This window comes from Globicephala melas, chromosome 14, assembly GCF_963455315.2.
Source record: "Globicephala melas chromosome 14, mGloMel1.2, whole genome shotgun sequence".
Lineage (NCBI taxonomy): Eukaryota > Metazoa > Chordata > Mammalia > Artiodactyla > Delphinidae > Globicephala > Globicephala melas.
In genome coordinates this window covers 14,003,308-14,026,059 of record NC_083327.1, presented here as the reverse complement: position 1 = coordinate 14,026,059, position 22,752 = coordinate 14,003,308, and the positions used below count along the sequence as shown (strand labels likewise).

At 41.2% G+C, this 22,752-nt stretch overlaps 1 protein-coding gene across 1 annotated transcript in view; it reads left to right on the top strand.

The window, feature by feature from the left end:
• Positions 1-22,752, top strand: part of HMGN3 (high mobility group nucleosomal binding domain 3) — a 31,594-nt gene that overhangs the window by 5,762 nt on the left and 3,080 nt on the right. The window contains exons 2-3 of the mRNA XM_030859350.2: positions 14,179-14,229; positions 20,217-20,246. Of these exons, the coding sequence (XP_030715210.1) occupies positions 14,179-14,229; positions 20,217-20,246 (81 nt within the window). The remainder of the gene's footprint in view (positions 1-14,178; positions 14,230-20,216; positions 20,247-22,752) is intronic.

Sequence of the window (22,752 nt, the reverse complement as noted above, 5' to 3'; positions counted from 1 at the left end):
CGCACGTGCGCAATGTGGATACCTACCTGTCTCAGCACCAACTGTTAAAAAGACCATCTTTTTTCCACTGAATTGCCTAGGCACCTTCGTTGAAAATCAATTCATCATAATGTAAAGGTTCGATTTCTATCCTCTGAGTTGTGTTGCATTATCTATAGGTTTGTCCATATGTCAATACCACATTATCTTGATTACTGTGGTTTTATAGTAAGATTTGGTACTGGTAATGTCAGTTCCTCACTTTGTTCTTCCTTTTCAAAATTGTTTTGGCTATTACATCCTTTGCACTTCCATATACATTTTCAAATCAACTTGTAAATTTCTACAATATGCCTGCCATGATTTTGATGGGGATCGAATTGAATCTGTAAGTCAGTTTGGAGAGAACTGCCTTCTTAGCCATATTGAGTTACCCAGTCTGAATGTGAAAGGGCCTGCTATGTAGTACGCCATCCATAAATACTTGCTGAATTTAATTGCGCCAATATTGATATGAAACCTGTATTTGAGTAAAGGCTCCAAAATGCCAGGGTTATACATTTTATTCATTCCTTCACTCACTTCATGTTAAATAAACATTTATCAAGCATCACCTTTATGCAAAGTACCTTCACCTTGGGAAAGTAAGCGCATTATTGTTTTTTCCAACCCTTTTTGAAGTGAATGAGTAAAGGCCCTTATTTTTAAGGATCTTTCAGTCTGACGGGGTACGTAATATACAGTCAGTGTTCATAATTCAGGGCAAGAGGTGATAATGAGCCACAAGAAAAACTATGAGCGCTGAGCGTTCAAAAGTTTGGTCAGACTCTGTGTCCAAAGAAAAAACACTGGCAGAAAGTTGTTTGGTTAAAAGGGTTGGGGAGGGCTTCCCTGGCGGCGCAGTGGTTGAGAGTCCGCCTGTCGATGCAGGGGACACGGGTTCATGCCCCGGTCCGGGAAGATCCCATATGCCGCAGAGCGGCTGGGCCCGTGAGCCATGGCCGCTGAGGCTGCGCGTCCGGAGTCTGTGCTCCGCAACGGGAGAGGCCACAACAGTGAGAGGCCCGTGTACCGCAAAAAAAAAGGGTTGGGGATTATAGTTTCTTTTTTTTAAATCACAAGAGGATCAGTGCTAGTTTGTTAATAAAGGTGATCTCTGAAGTCTTGCTTTCTTTGAAGTAGAAGGAAGTTAAATTCAAGGCCGGTTCCAACATTTGGGGTTAGATTGTGTACGGTAGCTACCCTCACTCATTAGTAAAGATTCAGTGATTTCTTGGCCCCTATGCTTTTCTGTAACCACCCTCTTGTGTTTAAAAGGTGGTTGTCTGGGACCATGTTTCTAAGTTGACACATGTTATTTGATTGATTACCTAATTTTGAATTAACTTTGTAATCCTTCTAATTCCACTTGACCATGAAGTCTTGGGTGGCTCTGGTCTTTTTTTAATCCCCCTACCTCTCCTCGCACAGGTACTGTAACTGTTTGCTGAACGAGTGCATGAATGAATTGTTTTCAAGGGAAGAAGGTAGTAACTTTAATTATTTCATATCCTTGTTGGGGAGATAGTCCAATATAGCCTGGCTTTACTGTTTACTAGCTGTGTAATTTAGGGCAGGTTACTTAACTCCTCCCTAAGCTTCTGAGTTCCTAATTCTCTGAGACTCGGTTTCCTCATCTGCAAAACTGGGCTGAAAATATGTTCTACCTCGTTGGGTCGTTGGCGGCATTAAATGAGATGGTGAATGCACAGTTCTTAGCACAGGGCCTGGCGTGTGTGAGACGGTCAATGGATACTCATTATTGTAGTGCTGATATTTTTAATTATTAAGAGAACTACAGTGAAATAACAGGCTTCTGATAAGCCAAGCTTCCATTTTGTAGGACCAATGGTGCACAGATCTCACCCCGTACGGCCAGTTAACTGCAATTATAGGAGTAGGTAGTGTTTTTGAAAGAACATAAGCTTTCATCTGGTGCATTTTTACACGGTTGATTTTTCTCAGAGAAAAAAATTATGCTTAAAAATATTGCCACATAACATTAAAATCCCCTTGGCAGATCAGTTACCAAGTGATCCTCTTTTCCTATATTTTTTCCCCGAAAGCACTGCCTTTGTTTACACCAAAGTTAAATAGATTCCACTTTCCTGCAGGGTACAATTTGGAAATGGCGACTGAAGTAAACACCGTTTAATCTGTCTGCTTTCACGGTACCTGGTATGTTGAAATACGATGTGAGTCTCCTGAGTAATTTAAAAATCAGTGTTGAAGATAACGAACCGAATCAAAATGTTGAATATTTTCTCCCACTGGCTGCTTATTTATTGTACATTTAACTGCGTTCTTGGAAGAGTTCAGCGGAATCATGTGTGGGTTCCTGGTCAAGGTATTTATTGAGTCCAGTAGTTTTACATCTTGTGAGCATGTCCAGAAACAGGGCCATTTATATACGCCCAAGGCAAATGCATGTTCAGTCCCAGAAAGTAAATGATATGCATAATCAGAAGTAGGGAGATACAGAAAAAGGTTTTAAATCTCAAAATTGGTTCCAAAATTTAATATTTTAAGAAGAACTTACATCCGTAACAATATATACACATATTTATTCCCATTAAAATTTAAATAGCTACCACTTATTGAATACCTGGCTGTACCGGACCTGAGCTTTGTGCTTTATAGTCGTTAGAATAAAATAAAAATTAAATAAAAATATGTGAAGTTGTTAGAAATAAACCTGTGTGGCAAGTATTACGGTGCAATTTCATATTATTTCATTTTATTCTCCCTGCCGTCCTACGAGGCTGTCCTCATCTCACAGTAAATAACATGTAGGTGGCTTTCTGTGACTCAGTCACTGTTCCCAGCACTTTGCGTTAATGAGCTGAATCGTCCAACCACCCGGTCAGGTGTGTGCTCTCCACACTGACATCTTCAGAGGTAGCGGATGGCCAAGCCGGGAGTGCAGTCCTGGCTGTCTGGCTCCAGAGCCTGTGCTCTGAACCACCGAGCCCTGTGGCTGGTCCCATCCACATCCACAGTGAGAAGACTGGGATTTAGTGCAATGAAGGCATTTCCCCTGGGTCACACAGCTGGGAAGGGACAGAGCCAGGAATTCTACCCCAGCCCTCTTTTACTCAAGCTTTTTCTCCTAACCATGACACCACAGTACTTCCCGTAAATATTTATTTCTATTGGCCTCGTGTATTTTTATTTAAATCAAGGTGCCCAACAAATGAAACAGGGAAGATTCAGGAGTTATGTAAATATGTGAGTGTCCATCTGTTTAAAATGTTGTCTTTATTAAGATATAGGCTGATGCCGTTGTTTCTAGGTACCAGTCATAGGAAGGTACCCCACAAGTCATTATTATCTGTGATCATGCCCTAAGGCTGCCCTCAGGGTCCAGGCCTCTGGCTTCTGAAAGATGTACGTTATCATGAAGCCTTCTGGGTGTTTCAGGATCTAATGGACTGTAGGGTCATATACAAGGTATATATATGACGTTTCCTCATCCAAGCCTTGGTATCTGAGTATTGAGGGTCTAAAACTTCATATTTTCTCAAATTCCACCATGAAACTGCTGGATTTACTATTTCTAAGATGTATTGTCTTCGTTAATTTGTTATATTTCAAATAATAGGGATATTCCCCTGAGACCAGAAACATGTAAACACACTTGCATATTATACAATATATTGAGAGGTTATAATGTAAATGTTAAGCCACCATTGCTTACACATTGGATTTTAAAAATGAGCAGGTGTTTTGTTTTAGCAGGTGCTGAAAGCCTCATAGTTTAGCAAAGCTGTTGGACCTAGAACTGGATGGAGTTTCATTTCACAGTCCTGGATTACCAAATGATTCATGTTTAATTACAAAAGTTATTTTTAAAAGATATAAAGTGATATTATTTTAAAATTATATCTTTATTATTCTGACCCCATACAAAGGTAAATACAAAGTTTACCCCAAGAGATTTTTTTTTCTTTCTTTCTCTTTGTTTTTTCTTAATTGGGTACAAGCTGTGGCTTTTTACAGTACAGTACTGGACAGAATTTGTTAAATCCTACTTCGTGGGAAGTTGTGAGTCTTGGGCCTGGTGTATGTAGGAGGTAAACATACCAAAGGCTTGAGGTGATCAACGTGTGAAGCTTTGAAGACTACTTCTGAAGTTTCATATATATGCCACATAATACAGTTTTTAACTGTATCTTTTCTATCTACTTCTCATTGCTTTCCTTTATCGCTTCTCTTAATTAAAATTTTTAATTTTACTGTTCCCCCTTTGAGTGGTCACATGTCCATCACATCAGAGCTAGCTGATTCATTTTGCAAAAATATAAGAAACATCATAACTGTGTTTATCATTTAGTAGAAATAAACTCATGTCTGAGCAAATAGGAAAATAAAGTCACTATCTGATAACATCCCTTTAAAATCCCTGGTGTAAAAGTTGGAAGACTGGGGTCTAGTGTGGTCTCCACAACTCTTTATTGCGGGAAAGTCACTTGACCTCTTCGAGTCTCTATTCTTCATCTGTAAAATGGGAATATTAAGACAGTCCCTGTGTATCTCAGTGCTACTGAGAGGATCAAATACAGCAACAAGGTGAAAGTATACAGAGAAATGTAAAGTACTGTTAAAAATGATAGAACTGATTTGGTGTGTTGCCTTTACTTTTTTTTTTTTCTGTGGTACGCGGGCCTCTCACTGTTGCGGCCTCTCCCGTTGCGCCGCTCCGCGGCATGTGGGATCTTCCCGGACCGGGGCACGAACCCGTGTCCCCCGCATCAGCAGGTGGACTCTCCACCACTGTGCCACCAGGGAAGCCCCTGCCTTTACTTTTAATAGTGAGATAAAAATACTTGTGTCTGTGTGTGTGACCATTTAAAAACCCAGAATAGTACATTTATGTGCATCTCAACATGTAATTTTTTTCCTTTTTTGTCAACATGCAATATTATTTATTTTAATTTTAATTTTTAACTTTTTTTAGAATTATCTGACAAAAATTTATTTTTGTAAGTTTAATCTTTTTTTATTTTTATTTTATATTGGAGTATAGCTGATTTACAATGTGTGTTAGTTTCAGGTGTGTACAGCAAGGTGATTCAGTTATACATATATCTGTTCTGTTTCAGATTCTTTTCCCATATAGGTTATTACAGAATATTGAGTAGAGTTCCCTATGCTGTACAGTAGGTCCTTGTGGATTATATATTTTATACATAGTAATGTGTGTATGGTAATCCCAAGCTCCTAATTTATCTACCCCCTCACCTTCCCCCTTTGGTAACCGTAAGTTTGTTTTCTAAGTTTATGAGTCTGTTTCTGTTTTGTAAATAAGTTCATTTGTATCATTTTTTTAGATTCCGCATTATAAGTGATATCACATGATATTTGTCTTTCTCTGACTTACTTCACTTAGTATGATAATCTCTAGGTCCATCCATGTTGCTGCTAATGGCATTATTTCATTCTTTTTTATGGCTGAGTAATATTCCATTGTACCTATGTACCACATCTTCTTTATCCATTCATCTGTCGATGGACATTTAGTTCCTTAAAAAACTAAAAGTAGACCTACCATATGATCCAGCAATCCCACTCCTGGGCATATACGCAGAGAAAATCGTAATTTGAAAAGATACATGCACCCCACTGTTCATTGCAGAGCTATTTACAATAGCCAGGACATGGAAGCAATCAACATGTAATATTTTTAATGGGAAATTGTGTCTTGCTATTCCAAGAGGCTCACAAATGAGGGGGAGTAGGAAACACTCCATTACATATTATGTGTTGCTTAGCTGGGTCTACAGGTTAAGATATTTCCCACCCTGGAAGCGCTTTGCTCTCCTAGCATCCCAGATCTGCACACAGTTTTGAAATTGGGAAAGCCAGCAGAAACGACTTAGAGTGGTGTACTGGATGAGTCGTGAACCTGAGCCAGCCTCCCTGGCTCTGAATCACAGCTCTTCCACTGACCAGCAAGATTACCAGCTGGGTCATCTTGGGCAAGATGCTAGGTTATCTTGCAAGATGCAAGATTACCTAACCTCTCTGGCTTCAATTCCGCATTTAGACAATAGACATGATACTGTTTACCAACCTCACAGGATTGTAATGAGGAGATTAACTCATTCAGATCATTGTCTTGCACATGAATGCAGTACAGAATCCATGTTTACTGAGATTATGGTTGTTCCTTTGGGTCTGTTCTCGTGTCCTTTTCTAGGACTCCCATACCTGGCATCTCTGTCCTAGACACTTACATAATGTGGTTAGTATGTACATGAGCATCTCACAAAGTCAGGCAAGTGAGAGCTTCGGGTCCATCCTATTCGTTTTCCTCATGAAGAAACTCAGGCCCAGGGACATAAGATACAAGCCAGACTGGGGTCAGGCTTCGAACCTCAGCTGGGACCTTCGCCCACGATCCCATTCACACAACAGGGAGTAAGAGATAGCTGTCATGAAAGAGGCAGCTCAGACCAAAGAGATGTGTGAAATATTTTAAATTATTTCATATTAATGATATACTTCCATTATTAAATTATGTGTATTTATGTGTATTAAATTATGTGTATTTATGTGTATTAAATTATGTGTATTTATATAAGAAAAGTTCACTGAACATACTTGAAGAGGGCTTTTTCTTTGCCTCCAGTTATCTTTTGTAATGGAGTACAGTGTGAGATAGTTTCCCTAAAAGTATCTCTCAGAAAAGAAGAGTTGCTGTTTACATCATTTCAGCCAAAGCCTTCTAAAGCAGAGTTCTTACTCAATTACTTTTATCTTGAACAACAGAATTTTATGTGGGGAAGACATACTAGCCTCATGGCCTTAATAAGCTCTTTGGGTTTATAGAAGTTGATGAAATTAATAGGCACAAGCAAGGAAGGAGGTAAGAATGAAATTTGATATCAGTTTGATTATTAATCCTTTGCATGTGATCTCTCAATCCTAAATGCTGGATTTTTAAGGGTTATTTTAAAGAAAGCAAGGCAGTATTGGAGGATCCCAAACATATACTTACAGCACGAATGAAAAGCAGCCATGCTGATGTTAAACAATGGTCCTTGTGGCTTTGAATAAAATTTTCAGTGTCTGTTTCATATGTCAAATTCAAATATGTGAATATTTGAGTTTAAGGGAAGTACCTGGTATTTGGAAAACTTCATAAGAATTTCCTGGACAGTGCCTCCATTTGTGGAGGGGAATTAATCAAGTAGTTGTGTTTATGTGTTAACTTTAGCAGAAAAGTAAAGAGTTAGTTATGGACACATTTCAGTCTTTCTCGGGGTAGGTTGTTTGGATTTTTGTCCTAGAATGGTTTCTCCTCCTCTAACCAGCTTACTAGTGGACTGCCTTCTTTTCTCCAGCCTTAGGTTTATAACAGAAAATGTAAATTGATTTTAAAAGAAAATGTAAAGAAAAATAATCATAATTTAAACATATTGACCAGCAAGTTAGAGAAAAGTCCCCTCAAAGTAATACATTCCCCAGGTGAAAAGAAGTGGTTGTTGGTTTGTTTGCAGGGTTACGTCTGCTCCCAGCTTTCGTGCATCAGCACGGATAACCCAGGAGCTGAGACTGGATTTGTTCTATAGCTGCTGGTAGATGGTTACTTGAATTTCATAGGTACTCTAGGCTCTCAACAAATTCACTTAAGTTATAAGCAGTAGCCCTTGTCACTTAAAATCTTAGAAGGAAAACTCTGAGAGCCTACACTTCAGTAAAGACTATTTGGAACTTTAATACAAGGTCCAGAACTCTTTGCTGAGAACCCTGAGCCCTGCTCTTTCTCCTGTGGCTGAGAAATATGGCACCAGGAGGTACTAGCCTTTTGTTCCTAGCTTCCTGCCACACCCTCAATGTTTTTCTCTGTAGTGACAAACTTGGAGGCTAAGGCCATGTAGTGCTTGCTGTTCCCAAGCAACTGTTGAAGGCTATAAGGATTTTCTCATCTTCTCTGATACCTTCCTGAGTTTGGAGCGAGAAAACTGGGTTCACGACCCCCACAAGAGCCCCTGTGTAAGGTGGTAACCACTGTTACCAGGGGAAGGAGAAGCAGGAGAAGCTCAACAGTTGGTAATTTGTCCTGTTGATTCCTGTGGATGGTCTACAGAATGAAAATTCCAATTTTCTTTTCTTGGTTCCCTGAGAAGGGCTGCTGCTACAGTTATCTTAAGGAAACACTGTTGTGTCCCCTTCAGTGCATTTCCGTGTCTTCAGATGCAGGACCCAGGCATCTTTGTGAGATGGGAGAATGGAGACAGTGCAGTTGGTCGGCTGCTGAAGGAAGCCGGGCTCCCTCTGCCCGTCTCTCATCCTACACTCACCCAAGAGGGACAGTTCTGAATTCATGTTTGTAATGCTCTTGGCTTCCTGTTTCACCCAGCTCCAGATTCCTTCATATCAGCACAATGAAATGACTATGAATTGTATGTCTTGAACAGAAAAGGAAGAGGCAGTGTGTGGGCCAGACTTATAAGCCATTTAAGAAATACAGAAAACACTGGGACTTCCCTGGCGGTCCAGTGGTTAAGACTCCACACTTCCATTGCAGAGGGCATGGATTTGATCCCTGGTTGGGGAACTAAGATCCTGCACGCCGCATGGCTTAGCCAAAAAAAATAATAAAAATAAAAATAAATAAAGAAAATAACTGTTTTAAAAAAAGGAATACAGAAAGCACTAATAGTCATGGAATTTGTGTTGGGAGTAGATGTGGCACTGCCAAATGGGCTTTGCTTCCACTCCCCTACCCCCTTAATATTGGTAATCTTTTTAGGGGGTTTCAAGTACAGAAAAATTCAGGAAATAATATAACATACCTATTCACCCATCACTCAGAATTCACACATTTGAACTTTTTTTTATCCTATTTGCTTCAGATCTTTCTAAAAATAAAATGTTACAGATAAAGTTCAACTTCGGAACACCCCCTTGGTTCCCTTCCCTTGTCAGCCTCCCTGGAGAGAAGCATGATCATGAATTTGGTGTGTATCCTTCCAGTCCGTGATTTTATATGTTTATGATGCATATGTCACATATAAATCCATAATATTGATTTGTTTTAAAATTCGTAAAAGTGGAGTCATATACCTGTATTGTTCTATGTCTTCTGTTACTTGACATTATAATGAATTAATATAATTTCTTTAGGTATATTATGATAACTAATATATTTGGACTTTTTTAATGACTTATTTTGTGGTTTCTATTTATTATGTGTTTCCCTTTGGTTTGCTTTTTTCTCCCCTGCCTTTGATTGTAAAATTTGCCTTATTCCATTTCTCCTGATTTTTAAGTTTATAGATCTTACTTATTTTCTTAAAATTTTTAATGCCTGTCTTTAAATTTTGTTTTAACAGAGTCTAAAATGACTCTGTGTCAGTATCATTCTCCAGAACAAAACCAGGACCCTCCCATGCTGGGGGTGAGGATGATCTGTTCCCCCTCCTCTCATCTTTTGCGGTTGTTATTGTCTAGAATTGTGCCATCCAATATGGCAGCCATTAACTGCATGAGTCTATTAGCCAATGAGAAAGAATGAGCTGAATTTTTAAAATTTTAGTTTTAATCAATTTAAGAACTGGTATTAGATTCCATTATGGAAAATTTTAAATATGTTTGCAACAACCTGGATATGTGAAACTACTATAAACTTTATGATCTCTAACATATTTAGAGGGTCAGGTACTCCTGGTGAAAACTTAACATTTGAATGGAGGTGTGCTGTAAGTGTAAAATACATGCCAGGTTTTGAAGATTTAGTACCAGGAAAATTTGTGAAATATCTCATTAATAATTTGGATATTGATAACATGTTGAAATGATAAAACTTTAGATATGTTCAGTTAAATAAAATCTGTTATTACAATTAATTTCACTTTCTTCATGTGGCTGTTAGAAAATCTAAAATTACGTGTTATAATTCTATAGGGCAGCACTAATCTAGGATTTCTACTGAAGTATTTTTAAACACACAAAAAATACATATTAGTATCTACAGGTAATAATTAGATTTGCCAATATAGTTTATACATTTTTTCTTACATATTTTCCTTCCATCTTAATTCACTTTTCTTATCGCTGAATTTGATTATTTAGTACTGGATCCTTGTTGAAAGAAAGGCTGTGTTGGTAGTAAACTCTCTTAGTATTTGTATTCTGACATGTCTTGATTTTGCCTTCACTCTAGAATGATAGCTGGGTACAGGATTCTAGGCTGACAGTTTTCCTCAACTCCTTGAACATTGCTTTGTAGTTTCTTATAATTTATAGATGCTTGAGAAGTAATTCTTTGAAAATTATTCATCTTTTAATTCTCATAACTTTTAAAGATTTTTCTCATTTTCCTTGACCTTCTGGAGTTTTATTATGTCTCATTGTATTTGTTTGCTTTGTTTTGTTTCCAGTTTGTTCCTTGGTGTGAGTTTTCCATCTGGAGATTCATGACTTCAGTTTAGGAAAGTTCTCACCCATTATGCCTTTGTTAGTATCTCTGTTCTCTGCTTCTGAATGTCTATGAGATACAGGTGGAACCTCGCAGTTAGCCACCATGTCTCCTAACCTCTCTTTCATATTATCTCTTTATTGCTCTTTCCTACATTCTGGGCTAATTCCTCAGCAGTCCGTGACAATTCATTATTTCTTCTACTGTCCCTGGTCTAGAGTTTATGTTTTGAGGTTTTTTATTTCAATGAGCCTACTTTAATTTTCAGAACTTGTAATTTTAAAAAGGTCAACTACCTGTTGATTTTTGCCAAATTTCATGCTCTTGGCTGACTTTGGGTCTCCATTGGGTCACCAGGTGTTCAGTGATCCATCTGCCTGCCAACTTGCCCTCAGATCATCTCTCAGTGGTGCTTCTGACTCCCCCAGAATCCCTGCTCTGCCTTCCATCAGGCCACCACGTGTGTCCCCCACCCCTTGCTGGCTCTCAGCTTGGTCCCCATCTACTTGGGTGCTGAAGGAGCCTCAGATATGTGAATGAGATCTTTTGGTTAGACCATGGTTCTCTGCCCTTTTGACCATTGTGGGTTCCAACTGGATTAGCATAAGCCTGCCCTGTCTGGGGGAGTGGGGCAAGACCCCTCTGCCTTGGAATTCCCCACATCCCGTCTAACTCACTTACCTTCCCGTCAGCCCACAAGGTGGTTGAAGTACATCTGAGATCATCTATGTACACCCCCAAGCCTCATTTCTCCCTTTTCTTTGTTTTTATTCCTCAAGATCCCTTGGGACAAAATCTTCGGGCTTCTCTTTTAATCCCTTCATACCATGATCTCCTGCTGTCTCCAGCCTCATGGCTAAGTGTTAACGGTGGACAGAGTGTGTGATAAGACAGCCGGAAACGGTAGGTCTTTCCGAAATCGTGTACCTGTTACTCTGTGTAACAAAAACAGACGACAAGGTTGCAGGGACTCTGGTTATAAGGAAATGTGCTCAACCTCAAGGCCCTGTTCAATATGATATATCATATTTGATAATTCAGGAGACTTATATATTTTGTTGTACAACATCTGTATAGCGATTCAGTCTGAAATGCTCTCCCCAACATCTGGCTTGAACATAAACATGACCCTCTGAGTTAGATGTCATTATCATCTATCAGATGAAGAGACTGACCACAGTGATGAACTCACTGCCCCAGATCACACGTCTCCTAGGTAGAGAGCCACGACTGAAGCCAGTGTCTTGACCTGCATGTGTGCCACCGTACCCCACTGATCCCAGGGTGAAGGTCACTTGGGTCGTTCCTGACTTGCAGTTTTCTATGTGCTTGTTCATAGAATGCTCTTATGGAGAGGTTGAGCTTTGCTGGAGTTGTATCTCTTCCCCTCTCCAGTCTTAGGTTCATTCGTTCATGCATCTGAAAGTATTAACATTTTCAGTTACACCTGCTTTTTTGGTGGGGTCTTTCCAAGTTTCTCTTTTTCAATAATTTGCATCCAATACAAACATTGTTAGGTCAGTGTTTAGAGAGTGATCTTTCCGTCATATTGCTGTCACAAATCCACTGCCTAGAAGAATATTGAACGTAATGTCACTAGCATCAGTTTAAGCAAATCTTTTAATGTCAGGTAACATCAGTAGTAGCTGTGTGGTGCTTCTTTCAAAGCCTATCAGTTACAGCTGGAGGGTACCCCAGATTGGATCTACTGAGTGGCCTGATAAGTGAGAATGAGAGCCCAGCACTTTAGACAACAGAGGATCTGGTTTGTGGCCAGAAGGGTCAAGTTTGTAACCGTGGAAATGAGCAAAGCCAAATGGCTCACCTAGGGATTCGATTTTCTAAGATTTTTCTGTCTCTAACTCAGCTGGCTGATATAGCATGAGATCTGTGAGCCAGACATTCTTTGCAAGAGAGTGGGGACAGAAAAGAGAAGTTCTGGGACTCCACCCCGTCCCCCGCCACCAGTCCAGTGGTTAAGACTCTGAGCTTCCACTGCAGGGGGCACGGGTTTGATCCCTGGTTAGGGAACTAGGATCCTGCATGCCATGCAGCATGGCCAAAAAATAATAAATAAATAAATAGAAATTTGCACCAAGAAATTTAACACAATTTAAAAAAAAAAAAAGAAAAGAGAAGCTTTGTTTTCCTTGATGATAGAGAAGATTCCATGGATGAGGGAAAAATAATTGGTTGATTTGGGAAACAGGAGAGAGCTCCATGGATCTGGGAGGTTCTGAAGAGAGATGAATCGGTAGACGGTGGGTAACAGTGGGTAACAGGCAGCCCCAGGGAAGAAGAGAAGGTTTACTGTGTCTTGAAGAAAAGCTTTTGTCTTTCTCAAAGTCTTTATCTACTTCTGACCTATGTTTTACATATTACTTTATAATCTAAGTGTTTATTTTCTTTGGCTGTGCTGTGCGACTTGTGGGATCTTAGTTCCCTGACCGGGGATCGAACCCGGGCCCTTGGCAGTGAAAGCACAGAGTCCTAACCACTGGACCACCAGGGATTTCCCTATAATCTAAGTGTTTAAATTTAGCCTTAACTTCATGTGGACTTTCCATGTATTCACATAGCCTAACTATTTTTAATCGCATTGCGTTAGTAATTATATCGTTTATTTAAATATTTCTCTGTTATTTACTGATCATGTGAGTTGTTTCTAGTTATTTCATATTAGAAACAGTACAAACAAAACGTATTTTTACAAAGTCTCTTTCTTTGAGTGTTCGTGCCAAAATTGGAATTACTGGGTCATTATATGATTTGTCCTAAGTGTCTTTTTCATATTGCCAGGATGTTCTCTGAAAATATTATATTAATTTACAGTGTCACCAACCCCAGCAAACAGTGGGGTTTGAATGTTTTTCTCATTTTATCAGATGAGGTGTTACCGCATAGCTGCTTTATTTTCCCAAGCCAAACATTTGTGCCAAATGTCATTTGCTCTTTGTATGTTTTCACCCTGGGAACTCCGTTCCTATCTTGTGTTAAATAGTTTTAATTTTCTAATTAGTTGAATAGTTTTTATCTTATTTATTGTCTTTAGCCAATAAAAACATATTGGGATAATTGATGTGTCTCATAAATGTAAGTGTATTTCCCCCGTTGGGAGTCAGGTTTGAGCTGTCGTGAGAGTGGGAGGGTGCCCCCCCCCGGGGGGCGGGGGATGGATCAAAATCAGGAAAGAAATCGGCTGGCGTGGCCGGCGCTGGGCCATCCTACCGAGGCTGGGAGTGTGGGAGAGAGCCTGGAGCTGACGATGGAAAAATAGGAACTCCCGATAAATGTATCAAGTCGTATCAAGAAATGGGCTAGAAATCAAAGCTAGGCGAGTATGGGGTGAAAGTACGCTTTTGCGCTGGGCTTAGGTTTTCCCTGCTCTCACCTTAGGGAAACAAAGTGACTGGAACGTGTGTTGGGTCCCAGGCACCCCTGCTGCTGACTGCTGGGTCGCTGTTCTTTACCCGGCAGCAAGAGGTCAATGAAAATTCCTTGAGTGAATGTGCATTGGGAACAGGGGCTCAGATCAGTTCTTGCAGTACTTCCTGGTATAATCTTAGAGCAGTTATGCAGGTAAATGCAGTGTGTGTGTGTGTGTGTGTGTGTGTGTGTGTGAAACATATCCTCTTACAAACTTACTTTTCCCTGCAGAATATCATTGGCTTATGTGGTCTTTTAATATGCATTTTCCAATTTAAATACAATTCACCGAAATTCTTTCTTTCTAGTCTCCAGAAAACCCAGAGGGCAAGGATGGCTCCAAAGTAACTAAACAGGAGGTAAGTGTACCTTTGAAATCCTGTGTTATTAACTGGAATTTTTAATATCATTATGATGGTCTACATCTGAATGAATACTCTTCGAAACCAGATTGTTGAGACGACATAAACCAGAGATAAAAGTGTGGCTGTGTAGCCTCCCTTAGCCTGGATAGATTTCAGTTAGGGGCACTCATGAGGCATTTTCCACTTGCTATGTTGTTTATGTTTCTACCTGTTGGTGCTGCTGTCTGTTAAAAGGGATACTGAGAATTCCTTCTGGGCAAGGAGCGAGATAATAGGTAAATTCATCAAGGAGAACAAAGTCGGCCTTTCACAGCAAGGAAATGAAAGACTTGATTTAATAAATTCTCTGCTCCGGTGAGTGAACTATAGATTACTTTTTGGGTTCCGAATATTTGCCTAAAAGGAGTCATCTCTAAAGTCAAAAACTATGAAGGATACATAAAATGTCAAAATATTAAAGTTTTTTTTTTAATCAGGAAAATTCTTAGGGTTTGGGATAGTTAGACAATAAGTCAAAGAAGCTCTGTGTAAAATACAGAAATCTCCAGAAAGCTAGGAAGAGATGCTTGCATTTGACCTTCCGTGGTCCTATCATGAACTTCTAAAAGGAGATGAGCTAAAAAAGCAGCCAGTGAGATGGTAATTGTGATGACAGCCATTCCCTTGTGCACAGAGCTTTACAGTGTGTGGAATCCTTGAACTTATAACCTAAAAGGGGTCATGGGAGAGACAAAAACAATATCTAGTTACGGATTCTTTGATTGGGTGACTCATACTGTGTTAATAATTCAGAGGTTGTCATGATAGCAAAACCCCTACACACGATTTGTACAAGGAAGTTCGTTCTGCTGAATGGAAAATCTTTAACGGAATCTGTAAAGAAATCATTTAAAAGCAAAACAAACAGAACTGCCGATAGCCAAGTCCCCACCATCCATTTACCCAGTATTCAGTGTCTAACATAGAGTTTGGGAGGTGAAGTTGGTGATCCAAAGTCAGGTCACTAAACAAATGCTTAGAACCAACCGAAAAATGTTATCATACCAAAGTTCAAGTGCTTGAATTTTCTTGAAAATGGCAAAATACAATTTGTAGGACAGTTGGCTAAATGTAATACCCCCTTAATGTTTTTAGATTTGGGCACAAAATGCATTTGGGTTTCTCCTCAGGGACTGCTATTTAAGTTGATTTGACAGTCAGAAAACCTAGAAACCATTACACACAGCAGGTCTTGGGTAGTGAAAACAGCCTTTCCCTCCCTTCCACACTGAAAACCATCAAGCTGGTTGGAATATATGTAAAAGATTTTTGCTTACACACCTGTCTTATGCATATTCTTTTATACCCCAGAGTTTTTATTACTTATATTTTTACATTATTACTTCTAATATGTTATCTGATTACATGTATTACCTTATTGCTAACAAAAGTCATTCCTAGAAAAGACTCTTTTCCTGTCCGTTAAGCCAACACCAGATTAAAACTTGTGATTTGCCTTCAGGACACCAACATAGTTGTTTGAAAAGGGACAAGGTCAGTTAGTTGGTGGTGCTTTGGGGTAAGAACTGTCTGACCGTATATTGATTGATTTTTTTTCCCCCAGTGAATTGACTGAATTTTCTAGTCATGAGTGTGCACAGCCTAGGCTACAGCCAATAGATATCAGTTACAAAGGGGGATCCCCTTTTGAAAATCATCTTCCACGCCATGATATTTGAAGGGCATAGTGCAGAGTATAGTTTCCGGACGATAAATGACCAAAACAATATGCTACAGTCATTACACTGGGCAGCTTTCAAAGCCCTTTCACCTCCATTGTTTGATCTGATCCTTAAAATCACCCTGGAATGAGGGCAGAGAGCCTTTCAGCATTTTCAGAGAGACGTTCCAACCAAAGCAAACAAAAAATGTAGGGAGCGCTTGAACGCACCTGGCTGCACAGATTCCACAGTGAGCAAAAGGAGCAAAAGTCTCTGCCTTCATGGAGCTCCATTGTAGTAGGGGGAAAGAGACAGTAAATAAAAAGTGACTGAAAATTTGCTATGAAGAAAAAGAAAGCAATGAGAGAGAGTAATTTATGTCAGAGAAGCGCTGTTTTGGTCAACACGTGGGAGTTATTATCCCCATCTGAAGAGAGCAAACAAGGTACGCAGAGAAATACGTGATTTTCCCCAGGTGTCACAACTTGTAAATTGCAGAATCAGGAAAGACGTCTGCGTCTTCTGACTCAAAATCCCCTATCCTCAAGCCCCTTTGGGGGTCATCATAAAAATCTGGTCATGGGACTTCCCTGGCGTTCCAGTAGTTAAGACTCCGCACTCCCGATGCAGGGGGCATGGGTTCGATGCCTGGTCAGGGAAGTAAGATCCCGCGTGCCGCAGGACACAGCCAAAAAAAAAAAAAAAAAAATCTGATCACCCAGTGCCTTTTCTCTGTCTTCATTCTCCAGCCAAAGCCCTGATACACATCTTGCCCCACTTCCCAGTTTTGCAAAGAAGGGAAATTCTAATTAGCTCTTCATTTGGTTTTGAAAGTTAAAAGCAACTTGACTTGTGGGCTTTGCTTGGTACATGGTGCAGATCAGAAGCATTAAGAAATCTCATAAAAATAAATATGCTTCTGAATTCCAATGGAATGGCCCATATGTTTCAAGCAGTATTCAGCAAAGTCCAGTGATTCTACTTGCATCTAGCCCCGCCCCCCCAGGGAATTTTGTCATATTGAGATTAGACTTCTATGTTGCTTTTGCAACCAGGACATTAAAGTGAAAGACTTCACGTCTTTCATAGTAGCCTTCACTGTAATTTTCTCCAGCCCGGGGAATTACCAGGTAATCAATAAATGCTTACTGAATAATACCATAGTGCCCAGCACCTGTGTACCACAGTGGCAAACCCTCACATTGTTTCTGTAACTTTTAGCGATCTGTCATTCTAAAAACCTTCCTCTTTTCCCTTAGAGCTGCTCTTTTGGCCACTTTTCCTGAGGACTCACAGTCAACAGATGGAGAGAAATTCTCTCTTTTTTTTAAATTGAAGTATAGTTGATTTACAGTATTGTGTTAGTTTCAGGTGCATACAAAGTGATTCGGTTATACACATATATGTATATATCTGTATTCTTTTCTTTAAATTCATTTCCATTGTAGTTTATTACAAGATATTGAATATAGTTCCCTGTGCGCTACGGTAAATCCTTGTTGTTTCTCAGGAAAAATTCTTATCTTTTTTTTCATAGTAGTTCTGCCCCACAACCTGAGTCTTAAATGAATACTTTGAATTCTAGTGTTTGAAAGAGGGAAAGAGAGCAGTCTGGTCTATTTTATATCTGGTATATATGGTCCAATCATTTATAGATTTGAAGGCTTGTAAAAGCTGATGAAACGTTCCAGGAAGGTGTATACACCTGGTGCATAATCAGTACTGCTGACTGTGAGTGAAGGATCGTTTCAGCCTCCTGTGTCTGCAGTGAAAAAGAAAATCTCTTAGGATGGTTACCGAAAAGGAACGTTTAAGAGAAGTCTCTTTTTTTTTTAGCATAGAAAGAAGAGCTGGTAAATATTAGCAGGAAGTCATAAAATCATTTTACAGTAAAACGTGGTTTTTAGAGACGGCTTGGTTTAGACAGCCTAGAAAGGCAAACTCTGTTTTTGCATTAATTTCCTAGGCTTTTTATTTTGGAACTCTTGTACTCGACCTGAATTATGAAAAGGTGGCGAGTCTTTTGGATCGGAACAGCTTGCAGGCCTTGCAGAGCGGGGCTTGGTTGGAAGTCTCTCTGGAAATCCCGCGGAGGGGGGTGGCGGATGGGGCATGGGGACTGGGGTTGGGGGCGGGGGATTTTTCAGAGGATTTGGCTTCGCTTCAATGAGATCTTATTCAGGACAGCTCGTTGGTGGACAGGGAAGCCCTTGTAAGTAACGGTTAACCTGTTGGCCGCTTTTCAGGCTCCAAACTGGATGGTAAGTGAGGAGCGGCCTTGGCATTGCAGCCTGCAGGCTCACACTTGCATGTCTGGCGTGTCTGACCACTCCATTCACCTCCACGTTTTACTGAGGGCTCCCGCTACAGAAGTGCAAGAGAAGGGGGTTCTGTGCAGATGGGGTACGGATAGGAGACAGGGGAGGGAAGGCCAACCGGGCACACGCAGGGCGACACCAAGTGGGGGCGGGGGGATTCAGACAAGACCTGTTCAACCCCCTTTAGCAGAGAGGCCGCCGATTTTCCTCTCAGAGGGCGTCTTTCTGAGCACTCCTCTGCCGGCTGCACTCTCCTCTTGAGGCGGTGTGGGCCGTTCTTGAAGCCACACAGAAGCGTTAAGCTGAGCTCTGGTTGGTAATTGGAGGATGCTCTCCAGCACGCCCAGAAAGCATACTGAAGAAGCACAGGTTACCCACTTGCTGCCCGGTTTAAGTGATAATGCTGCCTCTTCTTCGGGGATACCCAGCACCTGCAGTGAACCAGCCTGGGAAAGGCACTACAGGATTCGGGTTCTGGTTCCCAGCATGGTTATTGCTTCCGATTATCCCATGATAATCCAGTAGACGCCGTGGCGATTCCCATGGAGCATCTGGTCCAGGCCCCGCCTCCCATACTGTGCACCCCTTACCCCTGCAGTGACGCGTCACAGCCGACACGTAGCCTGCACAGTCTCCCCGAGTCGGCACGTTCTGCCTACCAGCCTGAAGTCCAGCTCAGCTTTGCACACAACCCCAAGGTTAAAATTATTCCAGAAGGCTCTGGCCCTTCATTTCCTTCTGTAGTTTAAAGAAAGATGACTTTAGCTTCCTCTAGCTATTTTCAGCGAGAAAGTTCTTCGATGTGGAGATGGCAAGAAACATTTCTTTGACTTTGGCCTTGACCAGCTGACCTAGACTGACAAGAGAATTCCATGATTCCTTGCAATCCTGGGCCAGGCTCGGGCTGACCCCCTTAAAAGATTATTTGAGACATTTCAGCTCTTGTAATGAGGCGAAGCCTGCCTAAGGCAGCAAATTAGGGAAAAGCTTGAGTTTATTTTTTTCAGCCAGTATTCTTGCATATCCACTGTATGTTAGGTGGTACACTATTCTACTGGAGATAGAGCAGTGAACAAAACAGGCAGAAAGGGTGGAGTATTTGCTTCCGGAACACTTTTAAAGAAAGGCAGTTGTACTTTTAGAAAGTGAAATCCCTCGGGGAGCCATCTTTTGCTGGTGGGAAGTAGAATATCAATTCTATACGCGTGTTTCTGAAATGCCTAGAACGGTTCTGCTCTTAGAAATTTTCTTTGCCATGTCGTTTGCTGTTAACTTGCACCATCCTTGAAGAAAAGATTTCCTTGAAAAATACCAACCTCAACCCAGTTTCTCTAAATTTGTAAACTTCTAAATGAAAAGATGATTATTAAAATGATTATTTACATCTTTCAACGTGTGCATTTCGTAGATAAATCAATGTATTTATTTTGTTACAGGTAAAAGGAAGTCTTGCTTGTTAACTGCCTAAGATTTGGAGTCATTCTCTTTTCTAATGTAGTAACCAGGGAGGGGACTCCTGCGATTTCGGTTTCTGCACAATTATATAAGTCTCGTTTAGTATTAATTTATAAGCTTTAGTTCCATTTGTAAGGAGCAAGAGTCAGACTGGACTGGTTCTTAAATAGCACCTCCGTGCTCCTGTTGCCAGTTTTATCACAAAAGTTTGGGTCGGAGCCTAAATGTGTCTTCTTTGCCTTTTCCTTGTCCACCCCACCCTCTACTGCAAAAGGCCATTTCTTTGAACCGTGAGCCTACACCTCTTTAGGAACACGTCCTCTGGAATATTCCAGTGCCCAGGGCACTTGGGGGTATGTTTCACTGTGCTTACCTGGGGAGGGTAATGGGACTCCTGCATTCTATTCTTTCAACAAAGTAAGACATTAAGAATGAATTTTTAAAACTCAACTTGGTTGTGTATAATCACCAAAACATATGTTTTTTTTTGTTTTCGTTTCCTTTGTAGCCCACCAGACGGTCTGCCAGGTTGTCAGCGGTGAGTACTTTGGACCCCGTTGTTGTTAGCTCTTATGAATACACGTTCCCTCGGTCCAGAGCAAAGCAGCAAAAGGAAGATGAAGGTGGTGTTTCCCTTGAGCTTTTTTTATTTCCTTTTTAGAAATAACCTGGGTCAGAATTTCTAGCAACTTTGACCGGTGTTGCCAGCAGCTCACTTGATCAGACACGTTGGTGAAAAACAGTGGCCAGCCCGTTTAGCAAGCGTTCAAAGCCCAGGAAGCTGTTTGATATCACTGGATCCCTGAGATGGAGAATTAGGTTAGCAAAGTCCTAGCCTCCCATTCTACACCTGATCTGCTAAAGGAGTCAAGAATTCCAGTTCTCCCTCCGTGACTCATACCTTAGTCAGGACGTTCTGAAGGTTGTCTGAATCCATAGGCTCTAGCCTCACTTCAGAACTAGAGAATCTGAAACAGTAACGATTTCCACTCTGCCACCTGGGGTCTCCCTCTGTGGGCCAGGCCCAGGGAAAGGACAAGGGTTAAGATCGTTAAAGCTGGGACCGGCTGGTGTGAGCGAGCCTTGGCCAGGAGTGTGCCTCAGCCCTTGTCACCACGCTGTGCTCCCGGCTGGCTCCAGTACTCATCCCTGCCGCCCTGCTCATGCACCAGTACTCCTTCTGCCAAGACAGGGCAGCCTGCCTCTCTGGTGGAGGACTTGGGTTACTTTATGTGCACTGCCCACTGACACGCAGAGGGAAAGGCATTGACCTCTTGGCTGACGGCACGTATCCCGATACTAGATAGCCCGGGAGCTGCAAGCTACTGTGACCTTCAGGGAAGCATGGATTCCCTCCTCAGCCCACACCTGTGCCTGGCACAGTGTAGGGAATCCAAGCTGAAATGGATATTGGAAACTTGTTTCTGAATTTAAAAAAAAATACTAGTTTCTGGCTTTTCTTCTCAATATATTTTTGCTAAACTTGTTTCACAAATTAAAAAGTATATATAGCAGTTACTGGCTTTTCTTCTCAATATATTTTTGCTAAACTTGTTTCACACATTGAAATAAAAAAAAAAAAAAGAAGCAGGTACTGGGACCATTCACAAGTTCAGAAGTATAGCCAGGTTTGGGTTGGCTGAGCCAGTGTTTCACATGAGTCCCAACGTAGGAAGCAATGTCAGAGTTACCGGGAAGGTTAAGACCTGGGAGGTGTGGTCGTGTGTGTACCCAGTTAATCCAGATTCTGCCAGAACCCCTCAAAGGTGGTGTGCTTGTCCAGTGGTATAATTTTCACTGTGGTTGAGAAGTTAAGTTTTAACTCTTTTGTAGATTTCACTGTAGATTATACTGAAAGCCATTGTATTCCATGGATATCTAGCCTTTCAAGGGGGTAGATCATGGAAGTCAAAAGCCAAATTTTAAAATAAGGCGTTTCCTGAACACCAGGGACCAGCAATATAATACCTTCCACTGACATCGTTGCCCATGGTGCTGACGCAGAGCCTCCTTGGAAGCCAGTGGGATTACAGACTACAAAACCTCATCATTTCCTGTCCCATCAAAACACGAATGCTGAGTTTGGGGGAAAGGTCTGTCTTAACAGAAAATAATATGAAAGGACATCATTTGCTGTAAATTGAGAAAACAAGGGCATGTTAATACACTATATCAAAGCCCAAAATAAAATTTTTTTAATCCTGAAAATTTAGGAGCCATGCAAGCTGATAGATGTGGGGAGCAAGGTACAAATATACAGTGGTCAGAATGTTAAGGAAAATAGTCCCTACTTTTCAAGCTCCACTTTCTTTTTTTTTTTTTGCGGTACGCGGGCCTCTCACTGTTGTGGCCTCTCCCGTTGCGGAGCAGATGCGCAGGCTCAGCGGCCATGGCTCACGGGCCCAGCCGCTCTGCGGCATGTGGGATCTTCCCGGACCGGGACACGAACCCGTGTCCTCTGCATCGGCAGGCGGACTCTCAACCACTGCGCCACCAGGGGAGCCCTCCACTTTCTTTTTTTATTTGAGAGGTCGTGTCCAATGGTCAGTCTTCCAGAACTGAACTGACTACAATTTCAGTTAATGCCCTTGATGGAAAGGGCCAGGTTCTGTATGATCCTGAACATCTGGAGGTATTGGGGAGGAACATGGTTTTTTCTCCACGTGGGGGCAGAGAGGGACTCTGGGCAGTGTTCTCTATTTAAAAACCATTCTCCCTGGTGCCAGGGAAGAAGTGTAATTTTTTCCTAACTCAACGAGAGAAATATTTGCCCTAAGGTAGCTATAGAAAACCATAGGTTTACACTTCCGTGGTATCCCCATGTGCCCATCTCAGACCCCTAGGAAGCAGCCGGGCTGAAGCCCTGCGTGAAGGGGCCTGGGGCCACGGGACAGGTGGGCACTGCTCCCAGGAGTGGGGAGAGCCACACGAGGCAAGAGAAAAAGAGTTGCCCGCTGGGCTCTTTGGCTAATAGGGTCTGTGAAAGATCTTGAACTTCGGGAGCTAACAGTGGACATTGTATCATTATAATTGTGTTCTTAATA